General features: G+C 41.6%; 2 protein-coding genes across 2 annotated transcripts in view; one reads left to right on the plus strand and one right to left on the minus strand.

Annotated features, from left to right (window-relative positions):
- LOC147334363 (low affinity immunoglobulin gamma Fc region receptor III-like) overlaps positions 1–21435 on the minus strand; it is a 529842-nt gene that overhangs the window by 367609 nt on the left and 140798 nt on the right. The window lies entirely within an intron of this gene.
- Positions 1497–13072, plus strand: LOC147334383 (high affinity immunoglobulin gamma Fc receptor I-like). Its single transcript, XM_086271679.1, has 7 exons — positions 1497–1608; positions 2221–2256; positions 2724–2987; positions 3067–3312; positions 3399–3566; positions 11293–11373; positions 12560–13072. The coding sequence occupies exons 1-7, from the start codon at positions 1578–1580 to the stop codon at positions 12601–12603; spliced, it is 870 nt and encodes a 289-aa protein (XP_086127805.1). The 5' UTR covers positions 1497–1577; the 3' UTR covers positions 12604–13072.

Below are 21435 nucleotides of genomic sequence, written 5' to 3' on the forward strand. Positions count from 1 at the left end.
CCAGATGTCAGTTTTACCCTGGGACTTGAACGCATCTTACATATGTGGCTTTGTGGGAAGCTGCCAGCGTTACATTTGTCTCAAACCCCACATGGGTGTGAGAAGTGATCCGTGCGGTGATTCGCACACACATATTTAACCTCCTAAGACCCGAACTCTTCCACAGCATTTTTAATTTCTCTTTGATATTTGGGCATATTGGGGCCCGATGAATGTGAAAATAAAGAATTACCAGATTTTTTTTTTTACCTTATTTTTGTTTTTAAGAAAAATAAGAGCCACATATGAGGATATTCATTTAAAATTTTGATACAAGAGTAGCAGTATAATGTCCTCGTAAGTGGCTATCAGGCCCATGTAGAGCAAAATTGAGTATTTTGGTCTAAATAACCCAAAATGTGATGTCCACATATGTGGACGCAGGGTCCTAGGAGGATAAGCTTTTGTGGGCAAGAGTGATGTCGTGTGTACTTTTAGATATTTGTACGTTCAGAAAGGTTTTCAAAAGGTAAAATTTTCAAATTCAGGAAGCTGAACTTAGTAAACTGTGCTTAAACGATCAGTAATTATTTGGCTTTTGCACATTTGTAAAATAGTTTTACGTGGTGGTCAGATTGCCTCGTATATGTGTGTGGATTGAAGCACCTGCGTGTGGGTCCTCAAAATTTACACGCAAATCATTGCACACATTTGCAAAGCTTAGTTTACATGTGGATTATGTCTCGTGCTTTGCGACACTTTTTTGACGGTGTTTAGAGAACAAATATAAAGAAGCAGACAAAGTCACAACATCAGAACAATTTGAACTTTTGCCGTAGTTAAAGTGTGCTTTAAATCAGCATCACTGATTTGTGTCATTAAATTACCTCTTCATCATCAACAAGCAGAAACGCCTCTGTGTGAGGTCACTGTCTCTTTAAGACATCAACAATACTGGCCGCTTTTCACTCTCTCCAGTTGGCAAATATAACATTAGAAAACAATATCAAAAGAATAGTAAAATACATCATCAGTACTAGTATTACTGTAGTTATTTTTAGGGGTGCTGTGATGAAATTTAGGGTCTACTATGCCTTAAGGTGGAATTCTGAGTATCTCTGCAATCACCAAAGGCTTGGGTGAAAAATGGTTGTGTTCAAAGAGTTCTACTTTGCTGACTGAAGAAGTGAATTAAAAATATTTGGAGTTAACACACTGACAAAGGTATGCACTAACTATTTTAGGCCTCCTGCTTGTATGGCCCTCTTTCCTTAACAACAGCTCCTTCCTCCAACTCACTTAGTGGGGGAGGGTGGGAGAGAGAGGGTCTCATACTAGCCCCAAACACACAACAGCTACCTGCTATAAAACATTATTTCTCAAGTTGACAGTTGAAAAACAGGGTTGTTGTTGTTTTTTACCATTTTAACAAAAGTACAACGCTTTAAAGCATAACATAGAAAGGTCACATGGAGTTTGATCATCTGTGCTATTTTAAATCAGCTGTCGTAATGGCAACAAGAAAACCACAAAGCAGTAAATGTAGCCTTGCATGCAGAAGGAAGTTGATTTAACTGCTGTGTCTGAGCTCAGTCAAGATGAACCCAGCATCTCTTCAGCAGCTGCTCTGTAAGTTCAATCTTTCACTTCCAAATGCAGTTAACTGTTTTTATAGCATATCAGCTGAGTTATACAAGGGTGGTGACATATGTTGTGAGACAGAGTACTGTGCAAAAGTCTTGAGCCACAGTTTTAAGCGTTAAGCTATTTAACACTGACTTATGAATCACAGATGAACCAGTGTTGTTTGTACATAAAACCGAGAAATCAGGAAAGAACATATTTTAAAGTGTGTATTTTTAATTTGTTTCTTGAGGAATGAAGGCTTAAAGTTGATATTATTGTAGGTGTGGCCTGTTTGATTGACAGGCGGATGTTGACACAGGGGCTGTACCTTCTGTCTGCTGCCGTTCACCTCAGCTATCCCAGAAGTGGGAAACTGAACCTCTTTTATTTGTCTGTTACTGACACTGATTAGCAGCTGTCTGTGTCTCTGTGACACATTCATGATATTTATGGATATAGTTTTAAAAACAAAAACAAAAACAGACAAACGAACAGCTAGAAAAGGCCTAAGCAGAAGCTAAAAGTCCCCTAAAGGGGAGACGTGGTACCAGAAGGAGCTTTGCTGTAATGTGAACCAGCTGAAAACTCAGATTGACTGATATCATTTCTCTTTAGGTCTGAACTTACTGCTGTGCTGCACAACAAACCAAGGTCAGTGACCTCATCGTGATAATCCAAAACATCTCAAAGAGTCTTAAATAGAGATTTTCTGCATCTTATTTTTAATGCTGTCTGCCACGTATAAACTTTCAATAAAGCTTGTCTCTAAAAACAGAGGCATTAAATCCAAAACCACCTTTTTTTTTTTGGTGTTTTTAATAACATTAATTATAACTGTGCATCTGAGAGCACTGAACCTGGACCAGCCAGGATCTGACTGCATACTTGACTACTGTCTTTACTATCAGTATCACATTTTAAATGTAAAGTGATTTAGGAATACTGAAGACACGTGATGTTTACTGCATTATATGTTTATAGTGCAATATACACAGCCACCCAAAATATGTTTTATTTTGGGTGGCTGTGTTACTGTTGTTGAAACAGTAAAAGATTTTGAAACTCAGTTGGTCGTTCTCTTTTGAAAATTGATTCACATCATATCCTCTTCCTGGCAGCTCGTCTGACTGTGAGTCCCAGCAGCTCTCAGTTCTTTAAAGATGACTTTGTGTCTCTGAGCTGTGAGGAGGACGACAGCTCTGCTGGATGGACTCTGAGGAGAAACCCAAAGACACAAACGAAGACTCAGTGTGGAGATGGGTGGGGAAAACCAGCTGGTTCTTCCTGTAACATCAGCTACATCGACCCATTGGACAGTGGAGTTTACTGGTGTGAGTCCAGAGAGGGTCCCATCAGTAACATGGTTAACCTGACAGTCACTGGTAAGCTGAGTGTGTGGAGTTAGTGTTGATGAAGCTGTGTGTAAATGGATGAAATGCTGTAGTTTGTCTCTGTGTTGAGGTGGATCAGTGATCCTGCAGAGTCCTGTCCTCCCTGTGATGGAGGGAGATGACGTCACTCTGCTCTGTAAAACAAACACCACTCCCTCCAACCTCCCAGCTGCTTTCTATAAAGATGGCTCCCTCATCAGGGAGGAGCCTACAGGTCACATGACCATCCAGCATGTTTCCAGGTCTGATGAAGGCCTCTACAAGTGTGACATCAGCGGTCATGGAGAGTCTCCATCCAGCTGGATCACTGTCACAGGTGACACACTCACCTGTCTGTGTTTCTGCAGCTTTCAACATTCACAATGTGACGACAACTTAATGACTGTGTTTGCTTTATTTTAGGGAAACACACCACCACACCTCCACCTACATCCACCTCCAGCACTCTTCCTCCATCACTCTCTCCTGCTGTTCTCTCTGTTTTGTCATGTGTTGGATCAGTCTATGTTGTGGCTCTACTGGTGTTACTGGTTCTGCTGGTGAGACGATGTGTTTACAGGAAACGTGAAGGTGAGATTCAGACTGTGGGGGCGTGGAGGTGGGGGTGGGGGGTTGATGCATGAATGCTTCATGATCTAACAAAATACAATCCGTTAAATTCAGTTGTTACTTCAAACTATGGTGTGATGGTCTGTCCAACATTACATTACATTGTGGAGCAGCCATCTGCCACTGTCAGTTGGGGGTGAAGGGAGTGAAACCAGAAAAAAGCCATTCTATGGAAGAGAGCGAGAGATTAATAATAATGAATTATTTAAATCAGAGAGGTGTATAAACGCATTCTAAGTAAAGGAGAAACACTCATGAAAATCCCCCAGCAGTCTACACCTATTGCAGCATAACTGAAGGAGGATTCAGGGTCACCTGATCCAGCCCAACTATATGCTTTCTCAAAAAGGAAAATTTAAAAATAGAGATGGCGTCTGGCTCCCAAATCCAAACTGGAAGCTGGTTCCATAGAAGAGGGGCCTGAAAACTGAAGACTCTGCCTCCCATTCTACTTTTAAATACTCTAGGAACAACAGTTCCAGTCTGAGAGCGATGAGCTCTATTGGAATGATGGTACTAAGAGGTCTTTAAGATAAGATGCAGAGCTTGCTATATCCATTATTTTCTTGCAAAGGCAGGCAAGCCCTTATTCACCAAGGGTTTCATGTGTTAAAGCTTTTATAAAGTCAGGCGTGTTGTGACTTTTAAACCACATCTGGGCCTTTGAACATTCCAGCAGTGCACAAAGGGGAAAATAAAGCAGCCTAGAAGAAGCTGAACAAGTTGTTAGAAAGACTGAACAGACAAAAGATCATTAACTGTCATTACCTGTAGCTCAAACTGACCTTCAATCATTTTGACCACTTTAAAGTTCTGTGTAAGACCACAGCACCTCTTCCCTCTTGTTGTTTCCAGTTAACTGTAGTCTGACGCTGATCAGAATTTGCACTGCTACAAACGGGACAGACATGGCTGTCCCGTTTGTAGAAACCGAAAATAAAATAAATTCATAATTATAATAAAGGTCAATTAAATGGACCAATATGGCAAGGCCATGATGATCCACTTGGTAAAATAAATCCGCTTGGCATCTTTCTTGGCCTTAAAACAACAATTCTGATGGCTAAAGATCCAAACGGGACACAAAAAAAAAAAGAAAAAAAGAAAAAGAATTTGCACTGCTAGGTGTTCTGGTTTAGCTTATAGTAGGGTTCATGTAGTAAGAAGGTGTTTTCCTACAAGTGTCAGTTTGCATTAACAGATGAACTTTGTGCAGCTTTGTGGTTATTTACAGCCCCCTGTTCTCTGTGTTTCACAGCGTTACGGGAAATAAAGCTGTTCACAGTTGATGGTGTTTATAAATATCATTTATTATTCTCTTCACGATGCGAAATTACAAATAATAAAAGTTTGTGTCATAGACATAGTGTATTAAAACAGTCTTATTAAGAAAAAATGTAAAGATGGCATGATGTTAAATAAACTTATTTAGTAACTTCCTACTCAGTTGAGCATTCAAAGTGCTTATTACTGCATAGCTCACTCACACATTTATAAAGCACTTTTAGTCAAAGTCAAAGTCAACCTCATTGTCACCTCTGCTATGTACAGTTCAGTACATAGAGAGACAAGACGACGAGGCTCCAGTTCCATATAGTGCAAAAGAGCAACAATAAATATAGGAAAAATAAGAATAAGAAGAATACCTCCTGTACATGGATGACATCAAGCTGTATGCCAAGAGTGAACGAGACATTGATTCACTGATCCAGATCCACTACCAGGCTATACAGCAATGACATTGGAATGTCGTTCGGACTGGAGAAGTGTAGTCGGATGGTAACAAAGAGAGGGAAGGTAGTCAGAACTGAGGGGATTGAACTACCAGAAGGCAACATTGCAGACATAGAGGACAGTTACAAGTACCTGGGGATCCCGCAGGCGAATGGGAACAATGAAGAGGCCGCTAGAAAAGCTGCAACCACCAAGTACCTGCAGAGGGTCAGGCAAGTCCTGAGGAGTCAGCTGAATGGTAAGAACAAGATCCGGGCCATCAACACGTACGCCCTGCCCGTGATCAGGTACCCTGCTGGGGTAATAGGCTGGCCAAAGGAGGAGATAGAAGCCACTGACATAAAGACAAGAAAGCTCCTTACCATGCATGGAGGGTTTCACCCCAAGTCCAGCACCCTGAGGCTGTACGCTAAGCGGAAGGAAGGGGGCCGGGGACTGGTGAGTGTCAGCACCACAGTCCAGGATGAGACAACGAACATCCAAGAATACATTGGGAAGATGGCCCCAACTGACCGAGTGCTCAGTGAATACCTCAGGCAGCAGAAACCCAAGAAAGAGGAGGGAGACGAGGAACCATCATGGAAGGACAGGCCCCTGCACGGTATGTACCACCGGCAGATAGAGGAGGTGGCTGATATGCAGAAATCCTACCAGTGGCTGGACAAAGCTGGACTGAAAGACAGCACAGAGGCACTAATCATGGCAGCACAAGAACAAGCTCTGAGTACAAGATCCATAGAGGCTGGGGTCTATCACACCAGGCAAGACCCCAGGTGCAGGCTGTGTAAAGATGCCCCAGAGACAATCCAGCACATAACAGCAGGGTGCAAGATGCTAGCAGGCAAGGCATACATGGAACGCCATAACCAAGTGGCCGGCATAGTGTACAGGAACATCTGTGCCGAGTATAACCTGGAAGTCCCGAGGTCAATATGGGAGATGCCCCCAAGGGTGGTGGAGAATAACCGAGCTAAGATCCTGTGGGACTTCCAGATACAGACGGACAAAATGGTGGTGGCTAACCAACCGGACATAGTGGTGGTAGACAAACAGAAGAAGATGGCCGTAGTGATCGATGTAGCAGTTCCAAATGACAGCAATATCAGGAAGAAGGAACACGAGAAGCTGGAGAAATACCAAGGGCTCAGAGAAGAGCTCGAGAGGATGTGGAGGGTGAAGGTAACGGTGGTCCCCGTGGTAATCGGAGCACTAGGTGCGGTGACTCCCAAGCTAGGCGAGTGGCTCCAGCAGATCCCAGGAATAACATCAGAGATCTCTGTCCAGAAGAGCGCAGTCCTGGGAACAGCTAAGATACTGCGCAGGACCCTCAAGCTCCCAGGCCTCTGGTAGAGGACCCGAGCTTGAAGGATAAACCGCCCACACACACTTGAGACTGAGGTAAGGGGAGTGAGTATACACTTTGAGAAAGCTATCTGTCAGGAGGATCGGGCGCCAATGCTGCGATAGCGTCTGCCAGATGGCAGGAGGGAAAAGAGTCCATGTGAGGGGTGTGAGGGGTCACACACGATGCAGGAGGCCTTACTGATGCAGCGTTTGTGAAAGATGTCCTGTAGCAGAGGGAGAGATGTTCTGATGATCTTGGCAGCTGCTTTGATGATCCGATGTAGCTGGCTGAGGTCACCGACTTTGCAGTTTCCAAACCACACGGAGATGCAGCTGGTCAGAACGCTCTCTATGATGCCCCTGTAGAATATGGTGAGGGTGGGAGGTTCTCCCGCTTCAGGCATTTCAGGAAGTGGAGGCGCTGTTGGGCCTTTTTGGTGATGGAAGTGGTGTTAGTGGTCCAGGTGAGGTCGTCTGAGGTATGAACTCCCAGGAACTTGGTGCAGTTAACAGTTAACAATGGAACCGTGGATGCTGAGCGGTGTGTGGGTGGAGCGAGTCTTCCTGAAGTCAACGATCATCTCCTTGGTTTTGTCCACATTTAGTGACAGGTTGTTCTCACTACACCAGAACGCCAGCTGCTGAACCTCATCTCTGTACGCTGACTCGTCGTTGCTGTTGATGAGTCCAACCACGGTTGCGTCGTCAGCGAACTTGATGATGTGGTTAGAGCTGTGTAGGGCGGTGCAGTCGTGTGTCAGGAGGGTGAACAACAGAGGGCTGAGAACACAGCTCTGAGGAGCTCCTGTGCTCAGCCTGATGGTGCTGGAGATGTTGTCGCCGATACGGATGGACTGAGGCCTCTCTGACAGGAAATCTAGTATCCAGTTGCAGAGAGAGGTGCTCAGTCCCAACTTGCTGAGTTTGTTAAACAGGATTTGGGGGATAATGGTGTTGAATGCTGAGCTGAAGTCTATGAACAGCATTCTGACATAACTGTCTTTCTTGTCCAGGTGGGAGAGGGAGAGGTGAAGTGCAGTGGAAATAGCATCTTCGGTCGATCTGTTTGGCCGATATGCAAACTGCAGCGGGTCCAGTGAGCAGGGGAGGTTGCTCTTCATGTGTTCCATGACAAGTCTCTCAAAGCACTTCATGATGATGGGGGTCAGTGCGATGGGACAGTAGTCATTCAGGCAGGATATTGAGGATTTCCTTGGCACTGGGATGATGGCGGTGGACTTGAAGCACGCTGGGACGATCATCTGGCTCAGTGATGAGTTGAAAATGTCTGTGAAGACATCACCCAGCTGATCAGCGCACTCTCTCAGCACACGACCTGGGATGTTTTCTGGTCCAGCAGCTTTTCGTGGGTTGACCTTGGTGAGAGATCTCCTCACATCGGCTGCAGGCAAAGAGATGGTCTGGTCGGTGGTGGGGGGCGTGGCTTTCTTTGCTTGTGTGTTGTTCAGGGCATCATACCACGCGTAGAATTTGTTCAGCTCCTCAGGGAGTGTGACATCTCCAGTTACAGTTACATCTTCTGTGCACTTACTGATGTAACAGGTCACGAATTCAGTGAACTCGTCCAGGTCCAAGAAGCCATTTTGGGTGGCTGCCTCTTTAAACATGTTCCAGGCTGTGCACTCAAAACAGTCCTGAAGCGCTGAGAAAGCCCCACTTGGCCTATTTATGCCTAAGTGTATAACACTCTAACACAGACCTTCCCAAAGTGTGCCCCCCCCCCCCCCCCCCCCCCCAGAGCCATTGCGGGGGGGGGGCGTGTTATGAAAAAGGGGGGGGGGAGGGGGACAAAACGCTTGGACACTGCTAGCACGGGCGCCCACAGAAACGCAAAGCAGGAGATGAAGCATCGCTGAATATGTTTCCAAACCAACTTCATTCTAAGCCAAAGACTAGAAAATATGGTGAAGCATATCTGCCCTTTGGCTTCACCTGCACAAGTGCCGAGGTAGGTCTCCCCTGCAGGATTGGTTTTCCCTTCGTCAGGAGCAGCGCTGGGCTTTTCAAATCACGGACAAACAAGATCCCACATTCTTGATTTTTAGTTCACAAAAACTTGTTGTAATGACTAACTACTCCTGACATTTTGGAGACGTTAGCTCTTTATACAGTAAAGTTACAGTGGGATACAAATAATATCAGGCTGATCCTGCCACAATTTGTCCCCCTGTCTAAATCACGGACAAACAGTATCCGACAGCTGTTTATGTTTTTAAGCGCATTTTGCACAGAGAGGCATTTTTTTTGAAAAATGTATTGATAGCAATGTTGAATATTATTACACAGGAAAAAAACAACTGCATGTAAAATAATCACACCGTGATGCCTCTGCCTCTGTAAATGGAGGGACAGGAACTGCGTGTGTGTATGTAAGTGTGTAAAACCTGAAGATAGAGACAAAATACTGTTTATATTCTGCAATTCCTCTCATGTAAACAATTACGTGGCGCACAGCTGACGTGAATAAAGGCACATACCTTTGACATTGCATGACAAACTCTGTATTCCTCGTCCACACGTAAACGCAAAAAAGGAGTTTTAAAAAATCGCAGTTTTCGGTGATTCGAAACGCCGTTTACGTGTGGACGAAACAGCCGCGTTTTCAAAAATACCCGTGTAGGTGTGGACGCAGCGTAAAAGAGTTAGTAGTTTATTTTCTTACTACCTGCAGACTACTTGTATTTGCTTAATTGTTTACTAAATATTTGAGGTGTGAAATAAACCGCAATTGAGCAAAATATGGGTGTGTGTGGTTGGAGGATGTGTTAGTGCGTGCGTGTGTGTGTGTGTGTGTGTGTGGGGGGGGGGGGGGGGGGGGGGGGGGGCGTGAACCTTTTTCTGTAAAACAAAGGGGGGCCCAGCGAAGAAAGTTTGGTAACCACTGCTCTAACAGATGCATTGGGGGAGACTCAGGATTCAGTATCTTGCCCCAGAATACTGCAGCACATGGAGTGGGGGAGTCATGGATTGATCCACACACTTCCTGACTCATAGATGAACCACTACCACCTGAGCCACAGTCACAAATAGGGCTCCTTGAATTACTTGAACTCTGATGGGCCTGACACAGGTGAAGATCCAAGTCCAGGCATTTAATGTAGGTTATGAAAAGTAATCTAAACTAAAGTAAAGAGCTAAAAACATTTGAAAATACCATCACGGATCAGCCTTTTTAAGGGTGTAGAGACAAAGATATTGACAGAGCAGTCATAGCTCGACTATAACTGCATTGTCACATGGTACAGCAGAGAGGCTGTCTTGATCAAAACTTCCTAAAGAAAAAAAATGAGACATTCTTGAGAGAAACACTTTTAGAGATTTTTACTGAATCCCTGCTAATCAGAGACAAACTTGTCAAAGTCACCTTTCTGCTCTCAAACCTAGAACTTGGCTTTGGCGGCCTACAGACTGTGGTAACTGCAGTTATTTTGAGAACATGAAAGCTGACATTTTAAATATGTTTGGCAATAAAATAGATCATATCACCAGTTTCATAAACTGCAACATGACTGGAAGTTACTGCAGCCGTATTGCTACAGTAACTGGGATGCTGCTCTGCCTGTTGTAGTAAAGAGAGAGTTGATGATTTACAGCTTGATCTGGTCATTCAGAAACGGCTCAGAGTAGAGACGTTAATCCTCCACATTGGAAAGGATTATTTTAAGGTGACTCATAATCTGACCAGGATGTCTCCTGGGCACCTCCTACAGTAGGCGAGAGGTTTGTGACTGGAGTGGAGGTTTTATATTTCTGGACTGGCTTGTTGTGTATTTATTTCAATTACTTTACTAACAGTGTTTTTTATTGTTATTATGTTGATTATAAAGTTGATTTAAATTTCCTCTGTTGACACAATCTTCTGTTACAAAAGTGCTTTTAACAGACCATAACAGCATGCACATAGTGTTGCACACCTATGGTGAGTGAAGCTGCTCTGTTGTATCTTTGTATCTCTGCACTGGGATGGAAGAGTAATCCAATATATGTTGGTATATTTTTAATGTCCATCCCATCCATTCGCTTCCGCTTATCCTTTTCAGGGTCGCGGGGGGCGCTGGAGCCTATCCCAGCTGTCATAGGGCGAGAGGCGGGGTACACCCTGGACAGGTCGCCAGTCTGTCGCAGGGCTAACACACAGGGACAGACAACCATTCGCACTCACATTCACTCCTAGTGGCGATTCGGATTATCCAATTAACCTATCCCCACAAGCTGCATGTCTTTGGACGGTGGGAGGAAGCCGGAGTACCCGGAGGGAACCCACGCAAACACGGGGAGAACATGCAAACTCCACACAGAAAGACCCCGACCTGATGTTGGAATTGAACTCAGGACCTTCTTGCTGTGCGGCAACAGTGCTAACCACCGTGCTGCTATTTTTAATGTATTTTACAAAATCATTTCTTTTTTTCAAACCTAGCATAGGTGCCTGGACTTGGATGTTTTATGTCATTTTATGTATAATCATTGTTAGATTTCTCTTATTGCCCTTATTGCAACTCCTGTTATTTCCTTCTAATATAACACTGTTCTTGCTAAATTTGCAGCTTTTGTACCTGCAGTAATCTAAATGTTCTTCATTGAACAGGAAGTGATCCAGATGCAGTCTACTCAACAGTGAGAATATATGAAGATGTCAGTGAAGGACAAATAGCCAACAGACCAAGAGGTACGAGAGGTACAGCCAATGTAAAAATGGACCCATTCTACTTTTCTTATTCCCTGGCATATATATCCTTTTTCACTGTTGGATGTTCATATTAAGTGTGTTTAAAGCTTCAAATAAAGCAGTCAACGTAGGCACCAGGATGGACTGAGGGTCCCAATGGACCAGTGTAATTTAAAGATAAAAATGTTGTGCTGAAATCATATTAGGTCAACTTCAAACAATTTGACATGACCTGTTTATTTTAACAAGACATCTTTAAAATTAGTTATTCTGACAGGAGTCAGTTCCACGTCTTAATGTTTGAATTTGTGCTGAATTTAGGAAAACCAACCAAATAAAAAAACATATGACGTTGTAACAAATCTCATGGCTCACCAAAGTCTGGATGTCAAATTATTTTTAAAGCAAAACAGAAAAAAATGCCATAAATCATTTCTATTAAAAAAAGCTGTTTATGCAAAAGAGGGCAGCTGTACAGTTTTCAGTTTCTGATTTTGAATGCATTACATCTCCAATCTGTTAAGAAGTGCAGCTTCTACCACTCATTGGAGCACAGGTGCTACCCTTGAATTGTAATTTTTAAACTATGAAAATGGAAAATGGCCTGATGGGAAGCTTTTTTTTTAAATGTTTCTCTCCTGTTTATGTCAGGGGGGCAGATCAGACGCCTGTGTTTCCTTTTGTTTTCATTTGATGTAAGTTAGATCATTATATGTGAGAATGTTTTCATTTGATGTAAGTTAGATCATTATATGTGAGAATGTTTTCATTTGCAGTTTCTGCCATGCTCACCCTGAAGTTGTGTTATGGACTGCAGATTCTTTGGAACATGGGAATCGTGTTAAGCTCAGGTTTCTCCAAAGCTGGGATGTATCCAGCAATATGCCCCTTTGGGGTCCATGCTAGGGCTATGTGGGCCAATGTGGGTGTCACACTACTGTAGGCTACCTACACTAATCAAAGAGGGGGGCCAACAATGAGGTCCACTGTGGGCCCGCAATGTACCCACAGTATGCCCACACTCTAGGTGTGGGCATACTGTGTCTAGGTTTTTCTACTTAGACTGATCTTCCTCGAGGACCTGAACCCAGATAAGTGGTAGAAAATGGATGGATTTGAGGTTTTGATTAAACTACAAAGATTGTAATTGTGTTTCCTGTTCTTTGGACTGTGTGTTTGTTTTCAGGCTTTAAACTGGTGCCAAACATCATCTACTCTGGGCTGCAGTAGTCCACCAGTCCAACCACAGCCGCAATCCAGCTGCTGGTCTCTAACAGACCCCGCCAACACCTCAAACCAGAGGACATCAACATGTTCAAAAGTATATTTTATGTCTATACCTGTCTAATTACAATTACAGTGAACCTAACCAAAACCTACATATTACTTAAAGGCACAAACACACACACACACACACACACACACACACACACACACACACACACACACACACACACTTATTTAAGACTAATACAAACATGCAGTTAATCACTGTTATTTGTGTTTTTTTCATGTTTGTTAGATCCTGCTCTTCTTTCCACAGTAGAGGTGTAGAGATCATGTTCAGTAAAATATTTTTTCACTAGTTTTTCTCGTGTGGTTCTGTGTAGGTTTCACCAAAGGTTCAGATAAAAAACTAAATTGGAGTTGTTCCATTTTGGTTAACCGATACACTTGTCTCTTCAGAGCAAAAAATAAAGAATAAACCACAACCACAGACTAAGAACAGCATGGGCACTCTTGAGTGGCTGCAAACTGTGCAGAAAGCCTCAGTGCATGACATATGTGTTTGAGACTGAAAAGATCTCATCTTTATGGTAAAATGTAAAAGCTGAACAAAGTACTGTCAGCATTCTGTCAGTACACACATGAATAATTAATGACATGAGTTGTGATAAATTAAATGATGTATTCTCAGAGAAACGTAATTTTATTATTGGGTGATCATCATTTTACAGTTAACCTCACTTTTACAAAACATCATAGTATTTGTATCAATCTTTCTCATGGAAACTTTCTAGTGTCACACTTGATAGTTTAAGATGAAAACAAAGAGCTTTCAATTCAATTTAATTTATACTAAAGTTCAAAATAACTTGTTGGAGTTGGGTTTTTTCTTTCTCTCCAGAGTTTTTCTATCATACAAATCATGAAAATCAAGAAAAAATAAAGACTCAAAATGTTTTCTATGGTCGGTTTACTTGGAATATTTTTGTATAGCACCAAATCACAACAACAGTTGCCTCAAGGTGCTTTATATTGTAAGATAGACCCTACAATAATACATACAGACAAAAACCCAACAATCAAATGACCCAATGAACAAACACTTTGGTAACAGTGGGAAGGAAAAACTCCCTTTTAACAGGAAGAAGCCTCCAGCAGAACCAGGTTTAAGGAGGGGCGGGGCCATCTGCTGCGACTGGCTGGGATGAGAGAAGGAAGACAGGATAAAGACATGCTGTGGAAGAGAGACAGAGATTAATAACAGATATGATTCAGTGCAGAGAGGTCTATTAACATAAGCGTTCAGTCATAAACTGAAAACTCATGAATATGTATAATTGAGGCTGGGTATTTTCTGACTCCCATCTCCAGAACCAGCACAGAGTCCCTCCTAAAGCTCTGGCTCTGTAAAGCCAGAGTTGGACATGAGCCACATTTACATTTTGCTGCCATCTACTGGTGAAACTGGTAGCACAGTAGCTGCTTTATAAATGGCAACAGTTTAACCTCCTTAACATTTCCACTGCTGTCAGTATAAAATGTGGTGAATACCTGGTCCTCTTTAGAATCCCTGTTCTTCCATTTATCCAATCACAGCCAGTTTTACTCACTAAATAATGAAGCTCAGGGAGAAAATGCAAACTCCACACAGAAAGGCCAGAAAGGTAGATTTAAAGTCAGGTCATACTTCCTGTGAGGCAACAGTGCTAAGCACCGCACCACCACGGTGACCTATGCAGATAACTGCATTCTTTACCTTAGCACCAAACATGTTAAAAGCAGCGTCAGGCTGTAAGCAGGTGAGTCTCACGGAAAATGCTGTGAACACTTGTGTACATGGTATATTTTTGTCTTTTATTCGCCCCTCTAAGGTAGAGGGGCAATCAATTAGCAGTCTAGCATCCACAGTTAAAGATGTCATGTTTAGATTTTGTGTGATGTAGATATGGAAAATTTTAATTCTGCTCCAATCATATGGGTAAACATAATAAAGTAGGCCATTTTAGTATGCAACAGTCATAGGTCACAGGTCAGACATCAGCATAATGTAATAACGTCATAAAACTGGATGTTTCCATTTCATTATTGCTCTTCAAAGGGAGTTGTGCTCTGAGTGCTCTTGTTATTATTTCACATGTACAGTTCAGATGCTTGGTGATTGGGTTTCATTATACCCCAAAAAGACAAAGTTAATACAAACATTTTAAATGAGGGGAAACAAGCTGTTTTAAGAACTAAGTCGGCCCATAAAAGAGGGGAAATGAACAGAATTCTACTTAAAAATTCTTAACAAAATATCATAACTCAAAAAAATGACCGGCCCAAATGACAGGCAGCTCCACTTACACAGCCAAGCAGTGTTGTTTGGCTCACAAACACTGACCCCATTATGTGAACCTTTGAAAATCAACCGCAATAAAATAATTTTTTATCATTAGTCCTTTATTTATCCTGGTAAAAAATCATCATGGGAAAAAAAGTCATAAATGTGATAGAAAATCAGCATTTTTAACTGCTGTGCAGTTAAAAATGTTCTAAAATACACCAGAAGCACATAAACAGTACAGAGGTCAAGTTTAAGTTTTGGGTAGCACAACTGACACTGGTATCTGTCAGTGAAAGAGGTCACATCAGGTATCCAGATAGATGAATTCTCTCTTAGATGCTTCTGTGGGCATGGACCCTGTTTTGGAGAAAGTCCTAAGTGGACATCAGATGAACTGAACTGTACAGGCTTTCACTCTGGCTTGGGTCTAAGAAGGGTTTATGCTTCTATAGTAAATCTTTGCTGTAGGTATGTCACAGCTGTATACCCTTGAAATATAACTATACGTCCTACTGACGCAGTCCGCTGATATTGTTATTGCCATGTTACCTTCTTCTTTAGTTCAGTTCAAATATTGTTGCCTCTGAAAAATAAACCAATAGAAAAATTATACACAACTTTTGACTCTAGATTTCTTATGTGTTTTCAGGAAGACTTTATTATGATCCATGATCATGTCCCATATTTGTTTACATCTATAGCTCCTTCCATTAGTGTGTGGTTTTGTGTGCACCCCTGTTTGCTGTTTGTTGTTAGATGAGAGCAATAGTCTTTGTAAATCATGAACTGCAAACACTCGACCACATTTTTGGGATTGGTTCAAATGCAACAATCCAACATTCATATTGTTCTTGACCAAAACAAATTTTAAAACCATTTTATCTGGTGATACTCCCATATGTAAGAAAACTGCAAGGTCACCACACCAGTGCTGTGAAAGTTATCAGTCTGGAGAACCTTCTTTCCTTAGTTCTCGTTTGCTCCACATGTTATTGCTGTGATGTGATTTCAGAGTTCAACCTCACAACTAAAATGTGCAGTTTGCATTTTCTGCACTCACATGGACTCCAGTCCACCAGCACCACCTGTGGCAAACTGCCATAGCTTACAACCAGATTAACTTGTAACGCATCTGCACCTGGCTCTGTCACCACATTTTAATACCCATGTCATGCACAATACATTTGTAACTTTCATTCTTGTTTCTTACAAATTAACTATTAAATAGTGATTTATTCAGTTATCTCACATCATTTGGAACATGATGTTTTAGAGAGTAATATTTTGCTTGTGTTATCACTGCTTTTGTTTTTGCTTGGGAAATAAATTCAATTATTTAAATGCCTCTGAAATGATGAGGTGGTGTATTTTATGTTTTATTTGTGTAACTATAGTTACCTGGGCCACTGGAACACTTTGGGCAAATATAGATGATTAATCAGCACAGCTGGAGAGAATTGCTAGTTACACACTGGAAAGCTATGATTACAAGGCTTGATGCAGAGTTTGCTGTACGTTTTTGTTCTTGACAGGTTAAACCACAATAAATAGCGATAGCATACACATGTGGTGTGGATGTAGTTATCTGCCTCTTAAAACACTTTCCTGCAGTTTGACATCTAATGTGATCTTGTGAATTTCGTGAGTCCAGGCAACTAACCACTTTTACTAGATTGTATGATGTCATCTCAACAAGAAGAAAATAAGTTGCTGATTTTCATGCAGATGCTACATGATTTAATTATGTTCACCATAGAAACATGAAATTATTTAGTTCAAATTACAAGTTTGAATCTTGTGCATGTAACAATCACCCAGTTTCATTTTTTTGAGTGTGTCTGTATGAACTCAGTTAATTTAACAAACACGGATACAGCAATCAGTGATTAGAGAACAACTAGAGACAAAGTAAATGAGTAGAGACTGTGATTGGACATAAGAACGACGTTTTGCAACTGTGGACTTGTTTGTTTGTTTGTTTGTTTTTTAATTTTGAGCTTGTGTGATCATAATGAAGGTCCTCACATAGTTTAGCTTGCAAGTGAGAAAACAGCTCTTCAAGTTTAAACTGAAGTGACAAACATGCTGAGTGTAATTCATCATCTTTTTGAAAGTAAAAGTTAAATGATTCAATGCTTCTCAGTGCTTCCTCATAACTCTATAAACTCACTGAGATGTCTTTCAGGAGCACACAAAACACATGAAACATAGTTTCAGTCTTCGAGTTACAAAGCCTGATTTTAAACCATCATATATTTTCTTTTGAGTTTTTTTTTCCTTTTTTTCTTTTTTTTTCAAAATCAGGATTTGCAGCAGTGATTACTGAAGCTTTGTTTTAAACAGATATTTACCATTTACAGCCCAGTTTGATCTTAAGTGGGCTGAACCACCATGCTACCACGTAATCAGTAACATTCATTGTACACTAACCATTGACTAAGGTACCCAGCACACACACTTAAAAGTTAAGAACAAGTGTCCCATCTTCCCATGTGCTTTGGAGTTTGTACATGCTTTGTCTCTAGGGGCCACTGTAGAATTGACGGAGAAGGCGTATAAGTTCATGCACTGCATCGGCCCCTCGAGTGAAAATACCAGGTAATAAAAAACTGCCTAGTGTCTGTGTACATATCTGTGTGTGACACAAGGAAACTTTATAGACAAGGTGTCTGTATTCTTAAATACTTACAGAGACCAGTTGCTGGATTTTGCAAGACGACTGTTGTACTATTCATGTCTGATTCTAGCTGCTCGACTGTCCTGGGTCTTCTTCTTTTTGTTTGTTTGTTTCATGGTGCTCTAGATGTTGAAAGGTCTGGACTGCAAACTGCAGGCAGGTGAGTTCAGCATCCAGATGCTATGTTGACCTAAACTGACAGTATTGACAGTTACCAGATGTGTAAACTGTCAACTCCATAGCTACTAATACAGATTTAAAGGTTTTATTGATATAATTCCCACAAGAGGAGATAACCTACTGGATTTGTTGGACACAACCTGTAAAGGAGCACATAAGGCCTCTCACTTCCCCCACCTGGGTCTCTGATCACAGAACCGTCGTGCTGAGACTTGTAAACACACCCAGAGTGAGAGTCACCAGACTAACACAGAAGCAGATACATGTGTGGCCAGAGGGGGGCGCCTATGCTCTGAAGGACTGCTTCAGCACTACAAACTGGGACATCTTCAAACAATCAGCCACCTGCAATAACTACAGACACTGAGAAATACACTGAGGTTGTCACAGGATACATCGCAAAAAGCACTGATGATCTCAGGAGGAAATATTAGTCCAGTGTCCACGAGAAAATCTTTAGCTGAGTGGCAAATTAGGGTGGAGGTCCATCGATGGCTGGGACCTTGGATGGAGCAGTGTGCAGTCCACCAGCATCAATCAAATCCCCCAAATATCCCACAGATGGAACTAAAAACTCACATTTTTCTTTACAGACTCTCAACCATCCTGCTCTCTGTCTTTTCTCCCTTTTTGTCCTCCCCTCTCAGACTTTGTGGCGTCACCCAGGTTAAACGTTACAGTGAATACAGTTTTTTTTTTATTGGTTTGGCGCAGTTTTCACAAGCAATTGGTACATTTTCAAAACTCTTAGTACTTATATCACAACAGATCATCAAAAGTGCACCTTTTTCAAACATTTCAGCATATTTTCAATTGTGTTAGTACAATACACATAATGACAAAATATACTTTTCACTAGACAAAATAAGTGTTTCATCTAAATAAATGTTTTGTTCACAATGACTGCCTTTCATAATGTTATCACTATAAAATTTTTGATTTGCATCTCTTATTATTCAGTTTAATACATTTGTCTGTCATTTAATTCAACTGATCTTACAGTTTTTTCCAGTCGCTAACAAGCGTTTGTCCAAACAGTTGTCACATTTGCAAAACTCTAAACACAATTAGCACAGCATCGGTCTGTTGTGGCCATACCATTCTTACATTTCATGTCGTGTTCACCCAATATGCAGTCAGTGAACACATTTCCACAATGCTTACATTTTCTTAACAGACAAGCTATACCTCCCAACAAAATTATGGACTGTTTTTGTAGTATTTACGAATGTTAACACACAACATCCCACAATAGCAAAAACAATATTCCAAACCGTAGATACAGTATAAAAACCTCTGCTTCTGCAATGATATCAGTACAAAAACAATATCAATATCAAAAACATATCTCAGCTGATAATAAACAAACAATTGAATAATTGACACACAGCTGATTTATGTTGGGTAAATTGGGCCAACGACAGCTTCTTCCATTCTGGCTTAGACTCAGTGGGGTTTATAAGGCAAGACCTTGAGGAGTGATGTTTTTGGAAACAAAAAAAAGACAAACACTGTAATGTCTGGTCGAGGAAGAGTAAGAGCAAGGGGCCCAGGGAGAAGAGCAGGCCCAAGGAGAGGGCAAGGTAGAGGTGTAAGAATGCGTGGTGGTGGCATTCCAAGGGCTGCAAGAACAGTAGTCAGTGATGAAATTCGTGCCACTATCATTGACCATGTAATCAACCATGGTCTTTCACTAAGAGAGGCTGGTGAAAGAGTGCAGCCCAATTTGAGGCGGTCAACGGTTGCCTCCATTATACGCATCTTTCAACAAACCAACAGGTAAGTATTGCATTTTACATGGATTGTTTCTATTCTCACTTGACATGTCAATATGGTCATACAGTAATGCATATGTTGATTTTTTTGTCTTTCTAAAGAATGCAACGTCTTCCACCCTCTGGGGGAAGAGGAAAGCTCCTCAGTAATGATCAGGAGCTTGCCATTGTAGAAATGGTTACTGCAAATAATGCAATAAAACTGCGTGAAATTCAAACCAGAATTGTGGCGGACCATGAGATATTTGACAATATCGATAGAATCAGCCTCACAACCATTACGCGGACATTGTCCAAACATAGAGTGCGGATGAAGCAGCTCTACACTGTTCCCTTTGAGAGGAACAGTGAGAGGGTCAAGGAGCTACGACGACAATATGTCCAGGTATAGTGTATATTCAATCCAATGTCCAGTTCTATAAGCTTTGCACTTTGCAAGTAGGTAACCTACACAATACTAGGTTACAGTACAGTATGGTATACAGTAATAACATGACTTACATAAACTTTGTTTCAGAGAGTTATGGAATTGGAGGCCAACCAGGCCCCTCATGAATTCATATACATCGATGAGGCAGGATTCAATCTGGCCAAAAGGCGTCGACGTGGACGAAATGTAATTGGAAAAAGGGCCACAGTTGATGTGCCAGGACAGAGAGGGGCAAACATTACCATGTGTGCAGCAATTGCAAATGCAGGATTACTCCTTCACAGATGTCAGGTTGGACCCTATAATACAGAGCGCTTGCTTGCCTTTCTCAATGATCTCCACCAGCGCCTGGTTCCAGAGCAGGGTCAGGAGGGTGAAAACATGAGGACCTTTGTAATTACCTGGGACAATGTGGCTTTCCATCACTCGCAAGCAATAACAACATGGTTTGAAGTCCACCCAAGACTGGTAAGTCTCTTCCTTCCACCCTATTCACCTTTCCTCAACCCCATAGAGGAGTTCTTTTCTGCATGGAGGTGGAAGGTTTATGACCATCAGCCACATGACCAGATGTCCCTCCTCGAAGCCATGGATGCTGGCTCCAGGGACATCACAGTTGACGATTGCCAAGGGTGGATCCGACATACCAGGCGATTCTATCCCAGGTGCATCGACTTGGATAACATCAGATGTGATGTTGATGAAAACATGTGGCCTAACCCTGAAGATCGCAGAGATTAGATGCAAAGTTTTTGCCTTTTTTTAGCCCCCCTCCCCCCCTTTTGATCTTGGCTTTTTGCTGTTGTTTTTTTGTTCAGAATGCTCTTGTGTGTTTCATGGATATTTTGTTCACTGTAAGCAATACTGTAAAACTTTCTCTGTCCTATCATACTGTGTTTCTACTGTACCTCCTGTAGTAAACAGTAAAGAAACATAAACTTGTTTGCTTTTTACTGGAATGCTTTTGAATGTGAACATTACTGTACATGTGGACATACAGTTACCAACCAAGACATTTCTGGTGTCAAAATGGTGGATTGCATGTTTCGCATGCAAATACCTGTAAAACTGAAACATAAAAGTCTATGCAGTTTTTGTAATGTCAATAATAGCCAGTATTTTGAAACCTGGTGTACTTTGATTGACTGCGTGTACCTTGTGAAGTGAAAACAAGTGTTATTCTTTGACAGACTAATTTCATTTTGAGTCAGATTTATAGTGTTTTTGTACAGTTAGTGTGTGCAGAGAAAGATGTGTTCTAATTTTGAAATGAGGAGTTAGTATATATTTAACAAAATGTATTTTTGAGAAGAAAATTATCCATTTGGCCAATTGTGTTTTGTAGGTGTGAGTCAGTGTTAAGAGTTTAGAAAAAGTATCTGAAGTATGGGTAGGCGCTTGTTAGCAATTGAAAAAAACTGTAATAGGAGACAACCTGGTGGTGGTC

Source organism: Aulonocara sp. 'chitande type north' Nkhata Bay, linkage group LG3 (genome assembly GCF_057382095.1).
Source record: "Aulonocara sp. 'chitande type north' Nkhata Bay isolate Kocher_YH1m ecotype deep benthic linkage group LG3, A_spYH_male_GT1.1, whole genome shotgun sequence".
Classification (NCBI taxonomy): domain Eukaryota; kingdom Metazoa; phylum Chordata; class Actinopteri; order Cichliformes; family Cichlidae; genus Aulonocara; species Aulonocara sp. 'chitande type north' Nkhata Bay.

Bases quoted from the DNA above. Each gene is read 5' to 3' on its own strand.
- LOC147334383 (XM_086271679.1), top strand. From the start codon at position 1,578: ATGAACCCAGCATCTCTTCAGCAGCTGCTCT. The intron at 1,609-2,220 runs GTAAGTTCAATC...ATTTCTCTTTAG, and splicing joins ATCTCTTCAGCAGCTGCTCT to GTCTGAACTTACTGCTGTGC. The intron at 3,313-3,398 runs GTGACACACTCA...GCTTTATTTTAG, and splicing joins CAGCTGGATCACTGTCACAG to GGAAACACACCACCACACCT.